Raw genomic sequence first — 25,423 nt, forward strand, 5'->3', positions numbered from 1 at the left:
ATCTGCTATATACCAAATATAATTACTCCTCAGATTACATGTAGTGTAACAACTAGTATAAACATGATTTGCTCAACCAAGTGTTCCCATTGGCTTAGAAAACCAAGATATACCTATTAAGAATGTTTGGCAGAACACAAAATAGTATGTATACACTAATTAAAACTATATGAAAATGTATTTCTGTACCTTATGACGGGAGCTTATATAGTTTGATTTTCTTTTTCCTGTAAAATTGCTCATATGCAGAGAGAACTATTTAGTATTTTTTAAATGATACTAAGCTTAATTATGACATGGTGGTTTCTTTTAATAGGGTCAAGAATTTGCTCCAAAAAGTGTGGCAATAATTGGTCATTCTATGGGTGGCCTTGTTGCAAGAGCATTGCTTACACTGACGAATTTTAAGCATGATCTGATAAATCTTCTTATTACACAAGCCACACCTCATGTTGCTCCTGTGATGCCATTAGATCGTTTCATTACAGGTGAGTACTGTTACATAAACATTAGCTGACCTGCCTATTGTTGTTTAGGATTAAATAAATAAATCCCTACAGCTATTCCCCTTAGAGTATGCTACAGATGTATCCATGTATCAAGCAACTCAATTGCAAACCAGCACTTCCAATTCTGAGTGTCTCTGTTTTTAAATCTTTGAATTTAGGCTTATAATTGAAACTACTGTTATGTTTTCTGTTTCCATAGCATCTTAATATGGTTGACATGTGTTTTATAATTCCCAGGAGCTAGGGCTTCCATTTAGTTTTTGTTTGTTTGTTTGTTTGTTTTTGAGACAGGGAGTCTTGCTCTTTCACCCAGTCTGGAGTGCAGTGGTGTAATCTCAGCTCACTGCAACCTCTGCCTCCCAGGTTTAAGCGATTTTCATGCTTCAACCTTTCAAGTAGCTGGGAATACAGGTGTGTGCCACCATCCCCACTAATTTTTATATTTTTAGTAGAGACAGGGTTTCACCACATTGGCCAGGCTGATCTCAAACTGCTGACCTCAAGTGATCTGCCTATTTCTGCCTCCCAAAGTGCTGGGATGACAGGTATAAGCCACCATGCCTGGCCAGTTTAGTTATTTTTGAGGACGATACCCTGTCTCTTAAGATGTGTTTAAACTTCCTATTCTTTGTTAACTGTTTTAGGACTGTATCAAAAATAAGCTTATATTTAAGTAGAATAGTAGCAATGTCTAGTTTTTAAATACATAGGTATACTAACACTTTATTTAATGAGGTATAATTCCTAATATTTATTGAACTCATTATAATTTGGGTATTAAAGACTTCATATGATATATTACCATGCTTAATCCTCACTGCAGTCCTGTGAGGTAGGTACCATTATTATCTTCATGTTTATGGATAGAAAAAGGCCAAGGTAAAGTTCTTGCCCAGAGTCATGTGGCAAGAAAGTAGTGAAACCAATATTTGACCCTCACAAACTTGCTTCTGGCCTTGTGCTCTTAACCTTTGCATGATGTACTGTCTCTTAATTGAAGTACATTAACATAGGAAATAAAACCGCAGATAATACTATAATCTTGCAGGAATTTTGAATGAAAAGTGGAAGTTTGTGATTGATGTCGTCTAATCAAATAGTGATAATGTCACAAAATAAGAATTAAATACCAGTTATCTCAACTTGCTAAAAAAAAAAAACAAAAAACTAAACATTATCCTCACTGCTTATAGGAATATTATATGAATAGAAGAAAATCTTTAGAAAGAATTCTTCCTGGTTAGTAAATGTATATAGCTTCTTACCTATTAAAATTTGCATTATCTTAATTTTGATGAAAATTTTGATTGTAGTTAAGTGAGAAATATTCACCAGTGACTCCATACCAAAGTAGTTTCTCTAAAGTGCTCATCTTAACATAACAGCATTGCCAAAGAATCATTTATTTTCTGTTAAGTATCTGGTGCAATGGTAATTATTATGAGGCTCAGTTTTTCAGTTAGTATATTTAAATTTTGCCTGTAGAAGTCTTTTAATGAGGAAACATTTCAATTTTAAAATATTGAAGTTGTTTAAATTTGTTGTAGTCTAATAATCTTAAATGACCTTAGGTTTGGGGAAAAAAAAATTAAAGGCTAAAAGTCAGTACTTGTCACTGTAATTGAGAACTCTTTATATTATTGTATTTTATATGGTATATGTAGATGAGCCATGTAGATTAAATAAGAATGACTCAAATATATTTTAAAAATTATTTGAGGACTGTACCTTCAATAGGTTTTATTGCTTTGGAGGGTGGCACTGTTTTGTCTAAAAGGCTCAGACTGAAAGTGATTCTTAAAGTTAGGATGTCTTTCCTGTAATTTGTCTTTCCTTTTATTCTAGATTTATTCACTTTATTTTACTAAGTCAAAATTAGAATGAAAATTTTAAGGTTTTGAGAGACAGAGGTCTATGTGACCTCTCAAGTAGATTTCCTGTTTATACTTGGTGAAACTACTGCCTTTCAATAGGAGGAAGGAGACCTTGCACTAGGATCTGCACTTTAGAAGTTCCTGCTGCTCTGCCCCTACCCTTTCCCACAGTATGAGAAGCATGAAGGCTAAGTAGCTTCCCCGTGTGGAGCCTGTGTCTTTACTTCTACACTGTGATCTAGCTAACCAAGCCTCCAGACTTTTCTTGTCTATATGCCCCAAGCCTGCTTCCAAGACCTGTGTGGGTCTCTTCATTTTCTTTGTTCTGCTGAGGGCAGGTATGTAGAATCCTAAGCTTGAGCTGTGGCCAAGGCATAGCTCTGCAGGAAGTACAGACAGAGCTTGCATGTGCACATGAGGCCCTTGCCATGCGGGATCGAACTGGGATGGGAAGAGAAGCACAGTAAGAGGCTAGAGATCTGCTCCCCTCCATTCTGCCACCATCCAGTGGCTAACTCTGAGGTGTCTGAGAATTCTTAATTTTGAACCTGGCCTTCCAGGTTATTTCAATGATATATTTTTCAAAATAGGCAGAAAAAACTATATTTGATTTAACAGGTTATTAGCTGGATTTTTTATTTTTTAAACTATTTAGACATATGTCATGTGTGCCCCACTGATACTTACATCCCAGGTTCTCCAGATGTTAAGAGTCAGTCTGCTAGGTGGTGATCTAAGTAAGTACTGCTGGGATCTTTAATGGGGGCAGCTTGCTGTACCCAATGTTTGGAACCCTGAGTGGGATCAAATGCCAGGATAAAAATGCATTAAGTTTTGATAATCAGAAAAAGAATTGAGAAATCCCCTGCCCTAGCCTCTGTTTGGTCTTTGACACTAGAATTTTCTCACCTCAATAGACAAAGTGAAAAATTGTCTGCAGGTTCTTCCCTTTGAACTACTTGTTACACTAAATGGGTTGAACCCTAAGCAGCGTAGTCCTAAGACTAATGTCAGTAGTATTGTCCTGATAGATTGTAAGAATTTAAATAGTACTTTGTTATGGTGGTTGGCCACAGAAGAGACTTACTAAGCCTTTTTAAGCTGGGACACTGCCATCATGGGGAGGGGTCTACAGCTCTTTTTTTTTTTTTTTTTCCCTTTAAAAAAACACATTATATTGAGGGTAATTGATATATTAAATACTGCACATATGTAATATACACAGTTTGATGGGTTTGAACATGTGCATATACCATGAAGCCAACACCACAAATGTCTGCAACAGTAGCATAGTAAATTCTTATCTTTGGAAGAATATTAGGGTTTTCCCTTTTTGCTATACCGTGTGACTCATGAGTAAGCCTCATCCTTGTGGAATGTAGAAAGGTATTTGCATATGGATCCGAAGCTAGTAAAACCTGGGTATCTTTTTTCAATTAATGCCTTTAGTAACTCTTAGTATTTGCACTTTGATTTAATGAGGAAGCTGGAATATGTGTAAAGATACTGATTTTACTGAAAATAGGGAAATGTGAATAACACACTATAGATGAAATGACTTAAGGACAAATTCAGTTAAATATTAATATTACTGTATAAATATCTTGTTGCAGGGAATGGCTACTATTTTTTAATGTCTCTTTTTTATTCCCTACCAGATTTTTATATGACTGTAAACAACTATTGGATTCTAAATGCTCGACAAATAAATTTAACCACACTTTCTGTAGCTGGAGGATTCCGGGATTACCAAGTTCGTTCAGGATTGACTTTTCTCCCAAAATTAAGCCATCATACCAGTGCCTTATCTGTTGTGGTAATCTTTTTTTAAGATTCTACTGAAATAGTAATGTAATAGACCCAGTGGAACATGAAAGAAGAAATAATATATAGCTGCGTGGTAATGACTGCTGAGTTAGTGGCGTAGGACTGCTGTATGTGCATGCGTGTGTGTGTGTGTGAGAGAGAGAGGGAATGAAAGAGAAAATGAATGAATGAATGAACGAATGAACATGAATGTGTTGGGAGGGCAGAGTTGTGGATGCTTATGTCCACAGGGAGTAAAAAGGATGGCCAGGAACCATCGCTTATGCCTATAATTCTAGTGCCTTGAGAGGCCAAGACAGGAGGACTGCTTGAGCCAGGAGTTCAAGACCAGCCTGGGCAACATAGGGAGACCACCCCCCCATCTCTACAAAATACAAAAAAATTAAAAATTAGCCAAGCTAATTTAGGCATGGTGGTGCGTACCAATAGCCTGAGCTACTCAGGAGGTTGAGGCAGGAAAATCACTTGAGCCCAGGAGTTTTGAGGTTACAGTGAGCTGTGATTTTTATCACTGCACCTCAGCCTGATGACAGAACAAGACTTTGACTTAAAAAAAAAAAAGTACAAAGGATCTTCAAAATGTGGTAAAAATGACCCTTTTATTGAGGAATAATGGTTTCTTGTCCAAAATAAGAGCCTATTCATTGATTAGAGTTGTAACTAGAAGAATGTGTGGATTGGAATCCAGGGGAATCTAGTTATATCTGTGTTACACTATATGTAATCATAGTGGAATATCAAACATATAACATACTCCTGAATGCTAAATTTGAATGCAAGTTTACCAATTTTATAATAACATGATTAGCTTTGATAGTATAAGTAGTATAAGTAGAACCCTGATTAATTAATTTGCTACTTATTCTTCCCTGCTAGGACATCCATCAAGTATTCGGTCTTTAGCTGGGATACATGACCCATGTAAAGTTAGTCAAGTTTCCTTTTAGGACTTCTTTCTTGTATATTTAACCTTGAAGTCTTCAGTTAAGATGGTAGCTTCTTAACTCAATAGACACATCATCTCCAAATGACATTTACTTTCTAAAGAGAAAATGCATAGAATGTAGTTTGCCTGTTCCTTTTGCTTGTTAGGAGATAACACTAGAAAGTCACTGTTTCATAGCTGGACCTCTTCATAGATACTCCTTTGTTCATCTCACCTATTGTTGTCCTACTTTAGATTACTGTTCATTCATTAAATAGGTTTTTACTGAATGCTTGGCTTACGTAGGACAAAAATTATTAAGCTATAGGACAAAAATTATTAAGCTACTCTGCTATTACGCACCATTTTCATATACCTAGAGGAATTGGGATGTAGCCAGAATAGTTTTGAAACTAAATTAGCAGATCTATCAAACCTTGTTATTATAGGTATGAATGTTGTTATTTGGTGTTGAATATTTTGGTCAGATATTTGTTGGAAGTCCTCAAAAAACTGTATGTCAACTCTTTGTAAACACAGATGATTTAGTCATGAAATTTGATGTAACTTATTTCCTAGAACTTTGCTGGAGCACAATGCTGTATACCACATCCTAAATGTTATCTTTTTTTTTTTTTTTTTTTTAGACAGGGTCTCACTCTGTTGCCCAGGCTGGAGCGCAGTAGCACGATCTCAGTTCTCTGCAACCTCTGCCTCCTGGGTTCAAGGAATTCTCCTGCCTCAGCCTCCCAAGTAGTTGGGATTACAGGCATTTGCCACCACACTCCACTAATTTTTGTATTTTTAGTAGAGACAGGGTTTCACCATATTGGTCAGGCTGGTCTTGAACTCCTAACCTTGTGGTCTGCCCACCTCTGCCTCCCAAAATGCTGGGATTATAGGCGTGAGCCACCGAGCCAGGCCCTAAAGCTTATCTTTTAAAGAACTTTGATCTTTTTAGTTGTGTGGGTGCAGGTGTGTGTGTGTGTGTGTGTGTGTGTGTGTGTGTGTGTGTGTGTGTGTACTTTATTTTTTCTAATCCATTTGATAATGTGTTGCTTTCAAGTCAGCTTGTTATCTCTGATTTCTGTATCTGATGAAGATATTTTACTTTTGGAACTTTCTCAAAACTGGCCATTGTATACCCTAAGATTTATTTTTTAGCTTCCAGATAGTCTACAACCTTTAATATAGCTACATGTATATTCACTTTAAAAAATTATTAACAAGTAACAATTTTTGAATGATTATCTCAAGAATAGCTAAATGATGTTTACATCCACTGGGATGGAAAAATCTTTGAAATTAGACACCATAATTATATTAAGAGGGTTGACTAAACTGCTAAAATATAGTCCCACACAGGTAATGACACTTAAGCACAATAGAAGTTTATGTTTTATTCATGTAACTGCCCTGGGTGGGTATTTAGGTTGGTGGGTGGTTTTCTAAGAGGTTCCATTCAGAGACTCAGGCTGAGAGTAGGCATTCCATCTTGAATGTTTTACTTTCAGAGTTGCTTTAGTTGTCTTCAACCACAGAAAGGAAGAAAGAGCATAAGGCAAATGTCAGGCTTACAAATGGCACACATCTCTCCTGCTCACATACCATTAGAAAAAACTCGGTCACATATTAAAGCAAGAGAAGCCAAGAGCTGTAGTCTAGCCAAGTGTGCAAGCAAAGAAGAATGGATTTTGGTAGACGTTTAGCAGTTTTCAACGTAACAATCATGAGCAACTACCTTTTTGATTTGTGTTGGCCTTTCCTTTTTCAATTCTAGCACACATGCATTAATTAAAGTGAATGGAAGTAAACCGGTTTTATATTCTTGGTAATGGTAAATGCTGTCTACTAAGAGTTCTTACTCTGTTGACCATTAATGTAATCAAAGAACAACAGTGAACTCCGATTGTTTGTTTATTTTTTTTTTTTTTAGTAAACTATAAGTAGTAATTTCTAAATATATCAAGTACTTATAAGTTCATCAAGTAAACTGTAGATTCCTCCCACTTCAGAACTTGGAACCCAAAGACACATTATTATTTATAGACTGCAAGGGTGATAGTGATTCCTTAGAAGTTATACATATCTATTTTTTAAGTTCATTTATTAAAGAGACATTTTAGGCCTCTGTAAATTAGGCCTAAATTAGCCCTAATTTAGGCCTCTTGCATCTATGCTATTAGTCTCCTCATTTTGTTTTGACAGTTCTAGTGATGACAGCTCCTTGTCTCTTTGATGGTACATAGAGAGATGCTATGAAAAATAAAATCAGATTTACTTAATGAGCACCTATTGTGTGTAAGATGCTATTCACAGAGAGGTCATTATCTGGTGTGAAAAAGAGTCTCTAGTTCTTGGAGGGTGCTGTACCATTGTTAGGAAGCCTTCTGCAAATACTTATATTTTTTAGGAGCCTTTTGTCCGTATACATCCTAATCAGCTAGGGATTTTTTTTTTCCAGAGTAAATGAGCCTGGACCCCACTTGTGAAAGTCTGATTTGGTAGTTTTGGAATTGTGATTAGGCATATTTGGTTTGAAAAATCTTTTTAGGCCTAGGTATTTCTTAGGTAAACCACTGATGAAGAAATAACATCTTAGAATCTATCAAGTCGTAGTTTGGTCAAAATTAAAATTACTAAAATGTTTTTAGTAACTTACATTATGATTTATAAAAGAATATTAAACTTATCTCTCATTAGAGTAATAAAAAAAGTTAGACATTAAATTTTAGGAAAGAGTCTGTGGTTGCTTTAATAATTTTTAAAGGGTAATTTAAACTTGACTAACCAGGAATGATATTTATAGAAAGAGTTATGTTTTATACAGAAACACTCTAATATATTTAGATCACCTTTTATAAGAATGTATCATTTAAAAATGTCACAATATGGTGAAACCATGTTATGTGTTTCTAAATATTAGCTTATAAGAATTTCAAACTTTTTAGAGAATAACAAATGTGTTTTTTGTAAGTTTGATTATTGTTTTTTCTTTTTTTTTAGAGTTCAGCAGTGCCTAAGACCTGGGTCTCAACAGACCACCTCTCCATTGTGTGGTAAGTTAATACTTATATAACTTATTTTGATGATTTGTCATGGGCCTCTTTTCTCCTCAATGCAGTAATTTAATTGGTTCATTAACCACTTTTTTTGTTTTTGAGGCAGAGTCTCAGTCTGTTGCCCAGGCTGGGGGATAGTCATGCAGTCTCCACTCACTGCAACCTCTCACCTCCTGGGTTCAAGTGATTCTCATGCCTCAGCCTCCCAAGTAACTGGGATTACAGACAAGTGCCATCACGCCTAGCTAATTTTTGTATTTTTAATAGGGGTGAGGTTTCATCATTGGCCAGGCTGGTATCGAAGTCTTGACCTCAGGTGGTCTGCACACCTCAGCCTCCCAAAGTGCTGGGATTACAGTTGTGAACCACCGTGCCTGGCCTGCTTTGTTGATTTTCTTAGAACTTCATCCATAAATAAGACTATGGAAGAAATACTAACTTAGGAAATTGAAACTCTAATCTTGGTTCTTGTTTCAGTTTGACCAAGGTTCTCTTGTCAACATATAAAATAACCTCCAAAAAAAACCCCAATAGCATTAGTCTCAAATGAAGCTAACATCAAATACCAAAGTTTCTGAGATTTTCCTGGTTGGATGGAATCAATTGCACCTGTGGTAGGAGTTTCTGAGCTTCTGGCCAGTCACCATACTCAGATTTGGTTAATGGAGCAGTGACTATTCTAGGGAGCGGCACAGGGAAAACCAAGTAGGAATTAGATTTATCTATACGGGTCAAGAAATAGGCAGACCCTAATATATTTCTCATTGTGTTTCCGCTTAAAGATTCTCTTTCGACTTTCCTCTGGCTGTGCAAATAGTAGTATCTGCTAGAATGACGTGCTTCAGGCATATAGAGATGGGGTAGATAGTACATCTATAGCTAGAGTAGGTGAGGGAATTTAGGGAAAACAGAAGGACCCTGAAAATTCTGGCAAACATTTAAGAAGATTTAATTTGCTTTATTTTTGCTTTAAAGGTTTCATCTTTAAGATATATACTAAATGAGAATGACTTGTTACATAATTTTTGAGTTTAGAGCACTAAAGGAAACTCAGATGTTCCATTAAACAGTAAAATTGTGTGAAAAGTATATGTTTTAAGAAAGTTTTATTTGTAACGCTTACTTTATGCCTCAGGTGTAAACAATTGCAGTTGACTACAGTTCGAGCATTCTTTGATCTTATTGATGCTGATACTAAACAGGTATGCATTTTTAAACAAAAATTATTTAAGCAAAAGCTTTTACTTTACTATATCATTTACAACCATGATGGATTTAGTGTATTTTTTTTACCTTGATGAAAATAGAAGCATATGCCTTGTATCAATTTTAATTAGTTCAAAAATGGAAATACCTTTCTTTTTCTCATAATATTTGGACTGCTGTGAATAATTTGTAAAATGCAATGAACATGAAAAAGTGAAAGAACCTTAAATCTTCCCCCAGTTCTTCCCACTATTTAAAGTTTGACATATAGCTTTTTTTTTTTTTTTTTTAATGGAGTTTCACTCTGTCACCCGGGCTGGAGGGCAGTGGCATGATCTTGGCTCACTGCAGTCTCTGCCTCCCAGGTTCAAGCAGTCCTCCCACCTCAGCCTCCTGAGAAGCTGGGACTACATATGCACACCACCAGTATTTTTAATACAGATGGCGTTTCACCAAGTTGGCCAGGCTGGTTTCAAACTCCTGACATCAGGTGATCTACCTGTCTTGGCCTCCCAAAGTGCTGGGATTACAGGCGTGAGCCACTATACCCAGCTTTCTTTTATTTTTTAAATGTAGGGGAAATGCTTCTTACAAACTATTTTATAAATTTTTTTTGTAATACCTTATAAACATCATTATCTTATGGTGTTTTTTTTTTGTTTGTTTGTTTGTTTGTTTTTGGTGTTTTTTGATCATTATCTATCTTATTAGACATTTTTTCTTTTTTGAGAGATAGGTTCTCTCTGTGTTCTCCAGGCTGGACTCAAAGTCCTGGGCTCAAGTGATTCTCCCACCTCAGCCTCCTGAGTTTATTAAACATTTTTGAACCATGTTTTTTTTTTTAAAGCACTTTAGCTTTCTGATAAGATTAAAATGTGTAATTTATTGAATAACCTAAACTCACCAGAACTTAAATTATGTACTTCTGTAAGTTTTACTTTCTCTATAATGAAATTTCACAGTGTAAACTCTTCAAACTAGTAATTTTCCAAATTGTTCGATTAGCAGAACAAATGGAAGTCATAGTATCCTTTACAGATTATCACATTACTCTTTTATTTCTTTCTTGTTTGCTAGCAGATAAATGGTAGCAGATACCAAGGATTTCAGCAAAATTCAGAGAATTATTTCCATTAACTTAAAATTTTTTTCTGTGAGTTGGAAACAGATTGCCATTATTCATCTTCAACAGCCTTTTACCTCAGGTCATCTTGTTACATGGAAATATATTTTGAGAACTATGGCTCTGGCTTTTTCTTTTGCAGAAAAAAAATCCTTATTTTTTAAGTAGTCTTTTTCATGGCAAAGCATTACAACCCATATATTTTTGGAGTGTTTCCCCTGAAGGCTCCAATTCTTTCGGAAACTAATATGAGAGGCCTCTTTCTCAATGGGTCTCCAGGCAATACTTTTCTTATCTATGAGGAAAGAACCTTTGTCCTGTAGTGTACTCTCTTAGAAGGGTAGGGATTTTTTTCCTTAACTCTTCAGAAAGCTGTATAATCACTCTTAGAGAGAATCATAGATACTTAGCTCTATCCTAAAGATCCAGGTCATTTTGTGTTTTACCACATTTTAAGCTACAAGATTCAGTGTTAAGTTAGTGTATTTATTGATTTGAATAAGCTTCACCGAGTTGAGACTGTGACACTTGGTCAGGAATACAAACATTTTTTGGCTTATCAACATTGTTTAACTGTGAGACTTAGCCTTGGTAAAGCCACTAAGCCTACTTGAGGGACTGCAACTAGATACAATAATAGAATCAATTAATGTTGTTTGTACTTGCACTGAGGTTTGGTAAACTTAGGAAAAACCTTATTCCAACTCGTGAAGAGCAGAATACCTCAGACAGGTATATTCCTAAAAAAATTGGACATAAAACTAATTTCAGTAAATAAAATCATATTTTTCCATTAACTCGTAAGATGAGAAAAGAACTATAGTACTAGTATATAATAAATTATAATTCTGAATGTATAAATATTTTATGCATTTTAAGGGGAAAATGAAATTTTTGATAACCATATTGCTAAGAATCAAAAATACTGTTGATGAAACTGAGTTTTGTTTCAAAAACTCACTATGTGTAATTGACTTGACTAAATAGTAGAAAATAAAAACTTAAGGTATGTTATCTAACCCTTGGGAAGCTTATAGTCTAGGAGAAAAGCAGAACATATATATTCAGAGAAACTAAAATGCAAAGCGTAATTAGTCCTAAGCATGGTGATAAGGCAGGAATCAGAGTAATTTTTGGTGGTTATTAGCATAAAATTCATAGCTAAAAACTTGTGAGTAGACGGATTGCCTAGGGAGTGAGTAAGGTTGGTAGAATCTAGTCTTAATTAAATTAAGTTTTGATAGGCTGTAACATTTAATTGATTGCAAACAGATGTGGCCACTTAAGAAAATCACACAAATTTAGTATCCGATTGAGTTCTTTGAAGTAGAGAGTTTACATGAATTAATATAAAAGTTCCACTGGCTTCCACTCTGCTGACACCATATCTAGAGAACCGTATTCTATTTCATGCATGATATTTTGAGAGGGATGTCAGCAAACTTGAGTTTATCCAGAGGAGGCAGCAGGATGGTGAAGGGACTAAAAGAGTTCTGTGCTAAACAGTTGATAATGTTTGAAGTTGTTTTATCTGCAGAAGAAATGTTTTATTTGAATGGCGAACATAGCAAGCTTCTAATTTTTGAAGGACTGTCTCCCAATCTAAGATAGCAGTGCAATAAGGAATCAGATATTTGCTCCAAAAAGGGTAAAGTATTCTCCTGATAAGAGTTGTTAAAATTGGAATGCGCTGCCTTACGAAGTAGCAAATTAAAAATGCTCAAGGAAATGCTGGATGACTTTCAAAGGGATTGGAAAGGTTTAATATACCTGAATCCTTATTACTTCTTTGCCATTCTCATTCTGTGGTTGAGAAAAGTTACTTAACCTGTCAGGGCCTCAATTATTAAACTCGAGAGTTGAATAATGGTTGATACCAAATGGATTTTACACCCCAGTACACATTTTTTAAGGGTTGTGCTTGTATAAAGTTGCCAGCTTTTTATTGTGCCAGGTTATTTAGAAAACAAGTAGAAGGATAGTATAAAAGAGAGTAATTTCTATGGTAGGAAAGTCGGCAATATTTTCTCTAGTGACCAGTGGCTTCTTTGTTGTGGCATTGACAGTAGTCTGAATTTGGAAACTGGTGTGTTAGAATCACTAGACCAAAGAATCTCTAAATTTCTCTTCTGGTTCTATACATTTTTATAAGGTTTTATTCTTAACTGTAACTTGAGAGGCACTATTGCATAATAATGAAAGCATGGACTCTAGAGCCAGAATGCCTGGGTGTGAGTCCAGCCCAGACTTAATAGCTGTGTGATCTTGGGCAAATTCCTTAATTTATCTGTGCTTTTAGTTTCTTCTCATTTAAAATGCAGATAATATCATTATCTTTTAGAGTTTTTGTGATTGAGTTCATGTACAGAGCTCAGAACAGTGTCTGGCTCAGAATAATAAATGTTGACTGTTGTCATTATTACTGAAGCAATGTTTCATTGAACTATTACAATAGATACAAAATTATACAGAATGTGTCAATGTTCTTTCTAGATAACTCAAAATTCCAAGAAGAAATTGGCAGTTTTGACTCACCACTTTATAAGACACCCATCAAAACATTTTGAGGAAAATCCAGCTATAATTACTGACTTAACAGGTTGGTGACAATAACATATTTTAATTTTAAATGGAGTATTATTAATTTTGGGTAAATTTGTTTGTAGGAGACAAAAATCTTCAAAACTGTGATACTTCAAGTTTAGGGTCCTATTGTATATGTATAATTAATTTCCCTATGATGATGCTGGTGCAATTCTTGGTTAGGAAGGGAAAAAGAGAAGCAACGTGTAAGAGGTTGCTGATTAAAATTTTGTCATGAAAATAACATGACAAATAGAAAAAATTCAATTAAATGAGTGTTCTCCTAACAATCATGTAAAATAAGTGCCATATTATTCTTGCCTCCTTTCAGTTTCTCAATTATCGGTTATTATTCATTCTTCTTTTGGATACCAACATATCTTTTGCTGATAAATTTGGTTTTTAAATATAAAGCAAAATAACTTGCTTTGTCTATTTAAATATAAAGCAAATTATACCTGTTGTATTTAATTATATGTCTTGTTTGGGAAGTGAAATATTTATTTCCTTTATTTTCTTATTTTGATAATTCCTTAGAGTTAAAGGACACCAAACAGATTTATACTTTACTTGATGTGAATGCTAGTTGGTGATGAGCGTATAGAAAATACATTACTAGATTTTCTGTTTTAATATAGCCAGTGTTTAGGAAACCACTTCTTTATTGTGACTGAGAAATATTTCACCAGGATTCAAAGAAGAAAGAAACTATGTAGTATAAAAACAAAACAAGGCAAATAAATTAATTTCCTTTACCTTAAGGGACATCTATGTGGGTTCCAGTAAAAGTGTCCAAATGGACCTATGTAGCTTACAATGTAAGTATTCCACCAATGGATTTTTTTTTTCATTTTTTTTCCAGAAATAATTTAATACTTACCTTTAAAACTTAAAGACTCTTTTAAAAAAGATAAAACTGCATGCCATTTTCCCATGATTTAATAATTCCTTAAAAAGAATCTAGTCAGTAATCAGTTTTATCATAAATTTATTTTTGCTATTTTCTTTGATTTTCAGTTTGTTTACATCAGGGTCCAAACAAGGCCTACACATTGTTATTGATTAATGTCTCATTCCTTTTTAATCTGGAAGACTTTCTCTTACCACTACCCTCTCCGTTTTTTTCTTGAAACTTATTTGTTGAAAGAAAACAAAAACAACAAGTTATTTGTCCTGTAGATTTTCACATTCTTGATTTTACTGATTGCATTCCTGTAGTCATTCAACATGTTCCTTTGCCAGTTGTGGTCCTGTGATTTAGTAGTTGGATCTAGCTGCTTTTTCATATTCAGATTTTTGTTTTGTTTTTGTTTTTGCCAGGCTCTATTTTTGTGATGTTAGCCACTGTTGATGAGGAATGCCTGGAGTTATTAATTGATTTAGGAGGATGCAAAAATGATGATGTTTAACTTTATTATTTATTAACTAGAATAGTACTCTAGTTAATTCTATATACTTACAGAAAAATATCTGCTCATCTACTAATCAAAAGTAGAATAAATCATATGAGAAAAGAATGATAATTGTGTGGATCTTTGGATATTACCTTATATTTACTCATTATCAGAATGGTGAGTTGGCTCACATGCATCCTCTTATCAGTGACCATTAGAGGGTCTCAAAACCATAATCTGGTGCTAGAAATGCTTATAGCTATTGGATTGGCATTTCTAGGCCTTTTCAGTGGCCAGAGCTAAGAACTGCATAAAAGCTTAACTAAAAAGTAAAACAAAAACAGAACAAAAAAACACACAATAAAACAACAACAACAAAAAGTTCATTCACACTGATACTTCCAGGACAAACTGAGGACTACAGAGATTATACCTAATATTTCTCTTGCCCTTCTGTATCTTCCTCCTTCTGCTCCTAGAGTATTGGTTCTCAACAACACCAAGATGATAGAATTAGAATAATTACTCATTTGCTATATCTGGTTTTTGGAATGATGAAATTAATGTACTCATTATAGCTATATTGAGTGTTTTCCTTTTTTTTTTTTTTTTAGGAATCTGAGAAGATATATTTTACATTTCCCCTTGAAAATCATAGAAAAATCTACACTCATGCCTATTGTCAGAGCACTATGCTGGTAAGATAATTGGTACATTCTATGTAGATTTAAGAGGTTAAACTATTATTCATTTTTCAAATTCTACTGATAGACCTAGTTAAATCTAAGTAGTTGAAAAATAATTTCTCTGGAACAGTGTTTTAATTGAAAAGTGTTAATCAGAAATTTTCTATCACAGATACTATGCTATTAAATTGTAACTTTGGTTCTAGTTTAGGTCTTCCACCCTGTCTTTCTGCCTTAGTTTTACTCAGTTCATGATGAATAAATGGAATTCAAAACCCCTTTAATTATAAGTTTCTGTTAGTACTTTAAAGAATAGATGTAAGTAAGCAAAGCTATTCTATAGTAACTTCATAAAGTGAATTCTATTTTTCCATTGGCTTCCATATTAAAATTTGAGGTACTTTTTATACCAAATATTCTCGAAGATAATAGAGTAACTTTTACAATATTACCTAGATTTACTGTATCAGAATAATGATTTTGATTTTTGTGTTTCTTCTTTTTTTTTTTTTTTTTTTTTTCACTTTCAGCTCAGGCTTTAGATCCATTGTGTTTCTTTTTAGTGAGTATTATGTTAGGCACTGTTAAAAAATGTGATATTGTTTAAAAAAGCTGTAGCGTGCATTTATTATGATATTAGGAATGGAAGCCGGGTGTGGTAGCTCACACCTATAATCCTATCACTTTGGAAGGCTGAGGTGGGTGTATGGTTTGAGCTCAGGAGTTTGAAACCAGCCTGGGCAAGGTGATGAAACCCCATCTCTGCAAAAAATACAAAATTCTTAGCTGGGCGTGGTGGCACACACCTGTAGTTCCTGCTACTTGTTGGGCTCAGGGAGGAAGAGTGCTTGAACCCAGAGTTTGAGACTGCAGTGAGTTGAGATTATACCACTTGCGCTCCAGCCTAGGTGACAAAGTGAGACCCTGTCTCAAAAAGAAAAAAAAAAAAAGAAGAAAGTAATGCTTAAATTATACTTCAATAATTTATCTACATATCTAACTTTCAGGATTTTTTCTTAATTTGGGTTCTTTTTCCTCTATTCTGATTTTTTTTTTTTTTTTGGCATGTCTCAAGGTTCTTCACTTTATATTTCCATGTATTCCTTCTCTCTTTTGTTAAGTTATTTGTATTTATTTAGAACCAAAATCTAGTACTTTGCTGGAGATGCTGACATCTGATTATATAGTAAAATCTTTTTAAAAAGATGGTAGGCATGTGGGCTGGGTGCTAATGAATATTGCATTTTAGTGGAATTGCCAGACTTTTGCATCTCTCACAGAGACTAGCATCTCTTAGCCTAAAATCTAGATGGGCTCTTTACCCTGGCGGATTCTGGCCCTGAGAGTAATGGCTTAAAATATCCTTTCTCACTTAATACTGAATTTCAAATCAGAATGTCACTATTATATTGAGAAAAATGCCTGCCAAAGTGCAAATTATTCATTTGGCTGATGGGAGGATCTTTTTTTCTGTATTTAGTGTTCACTGGTATTAATTAGCATAAAGTCATATGGTGAATTTTAAAAATCTTTTAAATTTTTATTTTAGAAGTTTTCAAGCATATATAAAGGCAGAAATAAAATATTAGAATGAATTTTTTTATAATCCTCACACAGCTTTAACAGTTATCAATACTCTGTCATACATCATTTATTCCTTCCTACTCTTCTTGACTGAAGAATTTTAAAAGTAAATTGTGGGCATTTATTAGTTCATCCATAAAGTATGTTTTTCTATAAGGATTTTACATATTACCGTAATGCCATTATTTCATCCAATCAAATTAATACTAATTCCTATCATCTGTTATTCACTCCATGTTCAGTTTTCTTTGGTTCACTTAAATTTCAAGTTTATTCGAATCAGAATCTAACGTATACATTGCCTCTGGTTCATAGATCTTAAGTCTCTTTTATAATAAATAGCCCCCACCCTTTTCCCCACATTCTGGGTTTAACTGATTGTATTCTCATAGTGTCTTTTAGTATGTATTTCTATCCCCTATATTTTCTATAAACTGGTAGTTAGATGTAGAATCTTGATTAGATTCAGATTAATTTTTTATAGTAAGAATGTTTTGTAAGTAGAGCGGTGTATCACCTATTTATTGATATCAGGAAGTACACAATGGCTGGTTTTACCACTTCTAGAGACAAAAATACTGATGGGCCCTGTGGTGCCAGCATGATCCATCTATTGTAAGGTACCCAGTCAATCTTTCACTTAATGATTTTAGCAGCCATTATAGGCATTGTTTTTTACTGTGGACAGAATTTTTTGAGAACTGTAGATTTTTGATTAGCAGCGTTTTCTTTCCTATATACTTTTGGAGTTAGTCAATAATCCCTGAGTAACTTCTAAGGTTTTTGTAACTAGTTAGCCTTTTGACACCTACGTTATATCAACATGATATCTTAAGATGTGCTTGAGTAATAAATTATCTGTTCAATCCATTGATGAATGAATCAGAATTTCCTGTACACTGAAGTAGTGTGGAATATCAGCAATTTTTATAATGAAGGCTACATTTGAGGATAGGCCCCCCTTAGTAGCTGTAAAAACCCTTTACAAAAATGGATTGGATTTTTACAGCCTGCTAGATTTTCTGTGTCCAGGCTGTGGAGATCTGCTCTGTTGCCTTGCTTCTTTAGTGTCATATTATTTTTCTGAGAATTACAGGGAACTGATACAAGACTCATAAAAGTATTTTGCCTGCAGAGAAACACCACATTTTTTTGTTTGTTTCCTATCAGCTTTCTTTTATATAATCCTGAAAAATGTCTTAGCATTTTATTTAAGCTGAATGAGGGCAGAGACTATGTCTGCCTGATTCATCATTTTCCTGAGGGCTTTAGCATATAATTCCTGGGCCCTAGAATGGATTTTGTAAATATCAGTTGAATAAAGGGATTGATTTCTTGATTGTCCTATCCAGAATTCAAAGGACAAATGTATTTAGCTATCTGAGCAGTGCTTCTCATCCTCTTATGTGTTGGTAGGATTTCAGTAGTTAGATAATTATATCTCACAACATCGCTCTTACTTCCTTAAAAGTTGCAGTGAAGATCTCAGGTCACACTGCTTTTAACTGATTAAAGCTGAATACAGAATTTGTTAAAATGTCATAATATCTCTGTAGCATTTCCATCCTGTGCTGATGAATCTAACCAGCTTTAGTCTGGAGCCCTTGGAATTATACTTTAGTCCAAACACATTCTTGGTTGTGTAGAAGTTATTTGCTGGTCACTTTGGGATGGTGTTGGGTGGATCACAAGGTCAGGAAATTGAGACCGTCCTGGCCAACATGGTGAAATCCTATCTCTACTAAAAATACAAAAATTAGCTGGGTATGGTGGCGCTGTTGTACTCCAGCCTGGTGACAGAGCAAGACTTCATCACAAAAAAAAAAAAAAAAAAAAAAAAAAAAAAGATGTTATTTGCTGGTAACCAAATGGGAACTCAAATGATAAAGTAAAATGCAGTATATAAGTTAGTTTCAATTGGTTGGCTATGGATTTTTGTTTGTTTAAAAGTCTACCTCCAGCTTTTCTTTCTTGGTTTAAAAGATGTAGATTACTTTCTATCTAATTAAAGTATGGACATTACTGACCTCTTTGAAAATTTTGGTTCAATAATTAGAAATGCTTAGGTGATATGCTATAGAGAGATGGCAGGGCATGGTGGCTCACACCTATAATTCCAGCACTTTGGGAGGCAGAGGCAGGCGAGTCACTTGAGGTCAGGAGTTTGAGACCAGCCTGGCCAACATGGTGAAATCTCATTTCTACCAAAAATACAAAACTTAGCTGCACATGGTGGTGGGTGCCTGTAAATCTCAGGAGGCCAACGCAGGACAATCACTTGAACCCAGGAGGAGGAGGAGGTTGCAGTGAGCCAAGGTTGCACCAGTGTACGACACCTGGGCGACAGAGCAAGACTCCATCTCAAAAAAAAAAAAAAAAAAAAAGAGAGAGAGAGATAGATAGTAGATAGCTGTCAGGGCACTCTTTCTCATACTCTTGCTCCGGAATAACCGCTTAGCTATCAATGTTGACATTAGACTTCTTTACCCATCCTTGATTTGTTTGACTTTGAGAACATGTTGGATATGTTTCTCAATAATAAGCTATTATTTATGTTTCGCTTGCTCCCAGTCACCCTATCATATAAGTATAAAGTATTGAAGATGGATGCTTGTTTTATATAATTGTTTTCTACAATACTTAGTGTGTTTTGTTTTGTACTGTTCATCAACAGGATACGAATAGTTGGATTTTTGGTTGCATAAACAGCACTTCTATGTGGTAAGTCTTTTGAACCCACTGTTCATTTATCTGAACATAAACAATACTTGGAAATCACACTTTAAGAATAGCTTCATACATTGTTATTATCATTTTGATGCTGTGTGAAATTATAGTATTGTTTTTAAAATGGATAGTAAAGGAAATGAATATACTAGTAATTTTTGCAAACATTGAAATTAGGAAAAACATTTTTGTTTCTAAGGGAACTATGTGGACAGAGTGTATTGGATTAGACTCACTAGACATCTCTACTAGGTGTAGAGATGATTTCTTTTTCCTTTGAATCTTATTTATAATTTATAATACTTCCATATATTTGTCCTTTAATTATATTTTCATATTTATTTTAAAGCCAGCAAGGGGTTGATTTATCATGGAAAACTGAACTGCTGCCAACAATTAAGGTAAATTATGGCTTCAGAATTTTAATATTCAGGTGAAAAAATACTTGAGTCTATATATATTTTAAAATATTCTTTTTCATTAGCTTATCTTGATATTAAATAAGCTTGAGATTTGCTAACCTACATTTAAAAAATATTTTTCCTAAAAATACATTTGATAGGGAATAATATGCAATTAGTGTTATTTATATATATTTTTTACTTTCAGAGATAAAAACTGTAAGTTAACAGTCCTCTAAATCTCTGTATGTTATAGCTTCATACTAAAAGAACTGGATGGATTTCTAACATTCAATTTGAGGATATGTTTGAATGGCCTGCCTTAAAATATGAGCTGAGTAGTATACTTAGAATTCATTCTGGGAGGAAGGGCCTGCAGTAGGAACATGGACATCTCAAAAAGATATGATACATGGTCAAGCACTTGAACAACTAGTTTACCTAGTACTCCCCAGGGTGATAAGTCACATCAGGGATTTATTTAATAGTTGTTTATGATTTGATTAAGCAACTCTGGTGGGTCAGCAAGTTCTTTTATAAAGGGCTTATTTGTGTAGTCTCAAAATCTGTTGTTGAAAAAGCAAAATAATTATAAAATTTGATGAAAATATCTGTTCTGATATCCAGATTGTATTTATTATAACTGATAATGGTATATCAGGATTGATAGTTTTCAGTCTTCAAGTAAATCTGTACTTTAAAAATAAAACACAGTTTCATAATGAATCCTAAACTCATTCATTGACTTGAAAGTGAAATCATCTGGTGATTCCAGTCATTTCACAGTTAACTCCAATTAAGTTAGTTATTTTTGCTCATGAATATTTATAATTATTTGTATATATAGTCAACTCTATACTATACAGAGAGTAAGTAACTTATATTAACAGAGAAGAATGGTGACAAAAGACATAATTGCAAGTCATACTTCCCTTTGTAATGGTTGCAATTCTTTTTGTTATCTTGCTAAATCTTATTTGTACATATTCATTCATGCGACCTTGAGTTTATCAAACAAATATGATAGGAAAGTAAATTGACTCATGAACATTTTGAAGGTCTCTCACTGGTACTATCCTGACCAGGATCAAAACAAACAAAAGTATTAGGATATACTTACTGATCAGTTATTTATAAGGTGTAATCTAATATTTCTTCAAATTATTTTTTTTATTTCAATAGCTTGAGGGGTATAAATGATTTTTTATTACATGGATGAATTGTATAGATTAATTTGGATATTATATCCAGCCTATAATATAAGGATTAAGAATAAATAAATTATTAAAAAGTCAATAAAATGTATTTTGCTCCTATGCTTTAAAAGGTATTTCTTAAATCATAAAATTTTTATATTATTCTTTTAAATATCCAAAGATTAATCAGTTTCTCCATCAAACACTAGGTCCCTATGTTGTTTGTTCTGCATGTAGGAAACAGCTGGCTGAACAGCAGGAGAACAAATTATTTCAGCTGCCTACTTTTCATGGCAAATGCTGAAAGAGAGAACTTAGAAAACAGGAATTATAGCATTCTGCAATGTTATGTGCTCTCAGCTTAAGAGGATAGATTTTTTTTATTGTAATGAAAATCAAATTGTATGTAATGTGTATTAGCCATTTATAAATAGCACACAAAATTATTTTGCTGTGAAATTGAAGGAATGACAAAAGAAATTTTGTAGAGTTTATTCATATTAATACCATCTCAAAAAAATAATGTCAGATGAGAATTATATCACTGTTAGACATTTCTGTGGACTGAACTTTTAATAAATAGATGGGGCCCTCCATCAAAGCACGTATAAATTCAACACTTGGCCATTGTTGAGAAAAAACACTTAAAAGCTATTAGAGTGGATAGTGGCACACATTATCCAAGTTCTTTCTAATTAATTTATTTTTCATATTAGCTACCATTTTGGTAGCTAATTTGGGTCTTAGCTCCCTGTAGCTGTGGCTTATAAGGCTCTTTTAAGGCTTTTTAATTTACATTAGAACATATGAGTCTGTCACAGGGACTTTGCTAAGTTGGGGCAAAGCCCAGGAGTTTATGTTTAATAAGCATGCCACAGGAATCTGGTCAGGTTATTAGAAGGCTACTCATTGATGGGACTTTAGCTTGAGCATCTCTGTCCTCCTTGCCTACACTGGTGCTTCTGAAAAAGATTGGGGAAAGCTAAGAGTCTTTATAAATGTTTTAATGCAAACATATTGTTAGAACATATAACTACTCCCACCCCACACATACTTCCAGAATAAAACTTGATTAAAAACTTTATTTGGGTGATTCATCACATAAACAGAACTTAAGACAAAAGCCACATTATTATCTCAATAGATGCAGAAAAGGCTTTTGATAAAACTCAACAACCATTCATGTTAAAAACTCTCAGTAGACTAGATATTGAAGAAACCTACCTCGAAGTAATAAGAGCCATCTAATGACAAACCCACAGCCAACATCACACTGAATGGGCAAAAGCTGGAAGCAATCCCCTTGAAAACTAGCACAAGACAACGATGTCCTCTCTCACCAATCCTATTCAACATCGTACTGGAAGACCTGGACAGGGCATTCAGGCAAAAGAAAGGAATAAAGGGCATCCAAATAGGAAGAGAGGAAGTAAAATTATCTTTATTTGCAGATAACATGATCCTATATCTAGAAAACTCCACTGTCTCAGCCCAAAATCTCCTTAAGCTGATAAACAACTAAAGCAGAGTCTCAGGATATAAAATCAATGTGCAAAAATCACTAACATTCCTATTGACACCAACAACAGTCAAGCCAAGAGCCAAAGCAGGAACGCAGTCCTATCCATAGTTGCCAAAAAAAGAATAAAAGACCTAGGAATACAGCTAATCAGGGAGGTGAAAGATCTCTACAAGGAGAATGACAAAACACTGCCCAAATAAATCAGAGATGACATTAACAAATGGATAAACATTTCATGCTCATGGATAGGAAGAATGAATATCATTAAAATGACCATACTGTTGAAAGCAATGTATAGATTCAATGCTATTCCTATTAAACTACTATGAGCATTTTTCACAGAACTAGAAAAAAAACTATTTTAAATTTCATATGGAACCAAAAAGCCCAGTATAGCCAAGCCAGTCCTAAATAAAAAAGAACAAAGCTGGAGGCATCACACTGCTTGACTTCAAATTATACTACAGGGCTACAGTAACCAAAACAGCATGGTACTGGTACAAAAACAGACACATAGACCAATGGAACAGGATAGAGAACCCAGAAGTAAGGCCACACACCTACAACTATCTGATCTTCAACAGATCTGACAAAAACAAGCAATGGGGAAAGGTTTCCCGATTCAATAAATGGTGCTGGGATAACTGCCTAGCCTTATGCAGAACGTTGAAACTGGACCCCTTCTTTATACCATATACAAAAATTAACTCAAGATGGATTTAAAACTTAAATGTAAAACCCCAAACTATAAAAACCCTGTAAGACAACCTAGGCAGTACCATTCTGGACGTAGGAATGGGCAAAGATTTCATGATGAAGATAACAAAAGCAATTGCAACAAAAGCAAAAATTGACAAATGGGGTCTAACTAAACTAAAGAGCTTCTGCACAGCAATGGAAACGATCAACAGAGTGAACAGGCAACCTACAGAATGGGAGAAAATTTTTGTAAACTCTGCATCCGACAAGTGTCTAATATGCAGCATCTATAAGGAACTTAAATTTACAAGATAAAAACAACCCATTATAAAGTGGGCAAAAGACATGAACCAACACGACACTTTTCAAAAGACATACATGCAGCCAACAATCATATGGGAAAAAAGCTCAACATTACTGACCATTAGAGAAACGCAAATCAAAACCACCGTGAAATACCATCTCACACCAGTCAGAACGCCTGTTATTAAAAAGTCAAAAAATAGCAGAAGCTGGCAAGGTTGCGGAGAAAAAGGAATGCTTACTTGCTCTTGGCAGGAGTGTAAATTAGTTCAACCATTGTGGAAGACAGTGTGACGATTCCTTAAAGACCTAAAAATAGAAATACCATTTGACCTAGCAATCCCATTACTCGATGTGTACCCAAAGGAATATAAACCATTCTGTTATAAAGATGCATTTATGCATGTGTCCATTGCAGCACTATTCACGATAGCAAAGACATGGAATCAACCTAAATTCCCATCAGTAGTAGACTGGATAAAGAAAGTGTGTTACATATACACCATGGAATACTATGCAACCATAAAAACGAATGAGATCATGTTCTTTGCAGGAACATGGATGGAGCTGGAGGCCATTATCCTTAGCAAACGAATGCAGGAACAGAACACCAAATACTGCACCTTCTCAATTATAAATGGGAGCTGAATGATAAGAACACATGGACATGTAGGGAGAACAACACACACTGGGGCCCATTGGAAGGTGGAGAGTGGGAGGAGGAAGAGGATCAGGAAAAATAACTAATGGGTAACTAGGCTTAATACCTGGGTGATGAAATAATCTGTACAACAAACCCCCGTGACACAAGTTTCCTATGTTACAAACTTGCAGAGGTACCCCTGAACTTAAAAGTTAAAACCTGTGTTTGGTGCCTTGGCTTTTCATTAAAGAGGAAGTCTTCTACCAATTCATTCTTCAAAATATGGACTATAGGATCTGGTCTTAATTTTGAGAAGTGAATAGTTACTCATTTGATGGGGTACATTATTTAGACATACTTGTCTTTATCATTTGCTAAATAAATTCCAGGGGATGATGTGCAGATATGCCATTTGCCAGCAACTCTTTACTGTTTGGGCTAGATCAAAATTGTTTGATATTAAATTGTAACTCTTTCATTATATTTAGCATCCATTCATTCTTCAGCTGTAGAATGTTTTTTGTTATATACTAAGAAAATAAATGTAGAAACAATACTGTGACACTATATGTAACAACCAAATTATAAAAAGATAACAAATTTGGAAATACTTATAAAAATAATTAAATTTGACCTTTAATGTAATTTGTCTTATGTGAAGGGATCCAGGGAATATTTTGGCAGTCCCTATTTAACATAATTATTAGGAATTTGATTTTTCAACAGGATTATTGACCTGGAAATGTAAACATGGGCATTTCATGAAGTACCTAACATAAATTGGAAGTCTGCTTTTTAAAATAATTAAGAAATAAGTGTAATTTATCTTTCTTTAAATATGTATTAATCTCTATGAAATAAAAATAGTTTATCTTTTTTTTTTTTTTTTTTTAGTCTCTGACATTAAGACTTCAAGACTATCCATCTTTGTCTCATCTTGTTGTTTATGTACCATCTGTTCATGGAACTAAGGTAACATGTGGATTAAGATTATTATCAGAATGTTTTGGGGACACATGCTAAATTTTACATGTTTTTCTGCACAGAGTTTATCTAAAACAGTAGTCAGTTAAATGTCGACCTAAGACTGTTAAATTATTAGGATCATCTGCTCCAACTTGAACTAAGCAGAATAAACCCGAGTTTTTTTGTGCCAAGT

The 25,423-nt window shown here is 34.3% G+C and overlaps 1 protein-coding gene across 2 annotated transcripts in view; it reads left to right on the forward strand.

Annotated features, from left to right (window-relative positions):
* The window catches only part of PGAP1 (post-GPI attachment to proteins inositol deacylase 1), a 79,420-nt gene that overhangs the window by 14,899 nt on the left and 39,098 nt on the right, over nucleotides 1–25,423 (forward strand). For both annotated transcript variants that reach the window (XM_032278784.1, XM_032278785.1), the window contains exons 4-13: nucleotides 317–488; nucleotides 4,042–4,199; nucleotides 8,142–8,194; nucleotides 9,333–9,399; nucleotides 13,020–13,125; nucleotides 13,872–13,927; nucleotides 15,118–15,201; nucleotides 19,448–19,494; nucleotides 19,850–19,901; nucleotides 25,159–25,236. In XM_032278784.1, coding sequence (XP_032134675.1) covers nucleotides 317–488; nucleotides 4,042–4,199; nucleotides 8,142–8,194; nucleotides 9,333–9,399; nucleotides 13,020–13,125; nucleotides 13,872–13,927; nucleotides 15,118–15,201; nucleotides 19,448–19,494; nucleotides 19,850–19,901; nucleotides 25,159–25,236 — 873 coding nt within the window. The remainder of the gene's footprint in view (nucleotides 1–316; nucleotides 489–4,041; nucleotides 4,200–8,141; nucleotides 8,195–9,332; nucleotides 9,400–13,019; nucleotides 13,126–13,871; nucleotides 13,928–15,117; nucleotides 15,202–19,447; nucleotides 19,495–19,849; nucleotides 19,902–25,158; nucleotides 25,237–25,423) is intronic.

This window comes from Sapajus apella, unplaced genomic scaffold (genome assembly GCF_009761245.1).
Source record: "Sapajus apella isolate SASKATOON/1434 unplaced genomic scaffold, GSC_monkey_1.0 scaffold10, whole genome shotgun sequence".
Taxonomy (NCBI): domain Eukaryota; kingdom Metazoa; phylum Chordata; class Mammalia; order Primates; family Cebidae; genus Sapajus; species Sapajus apella.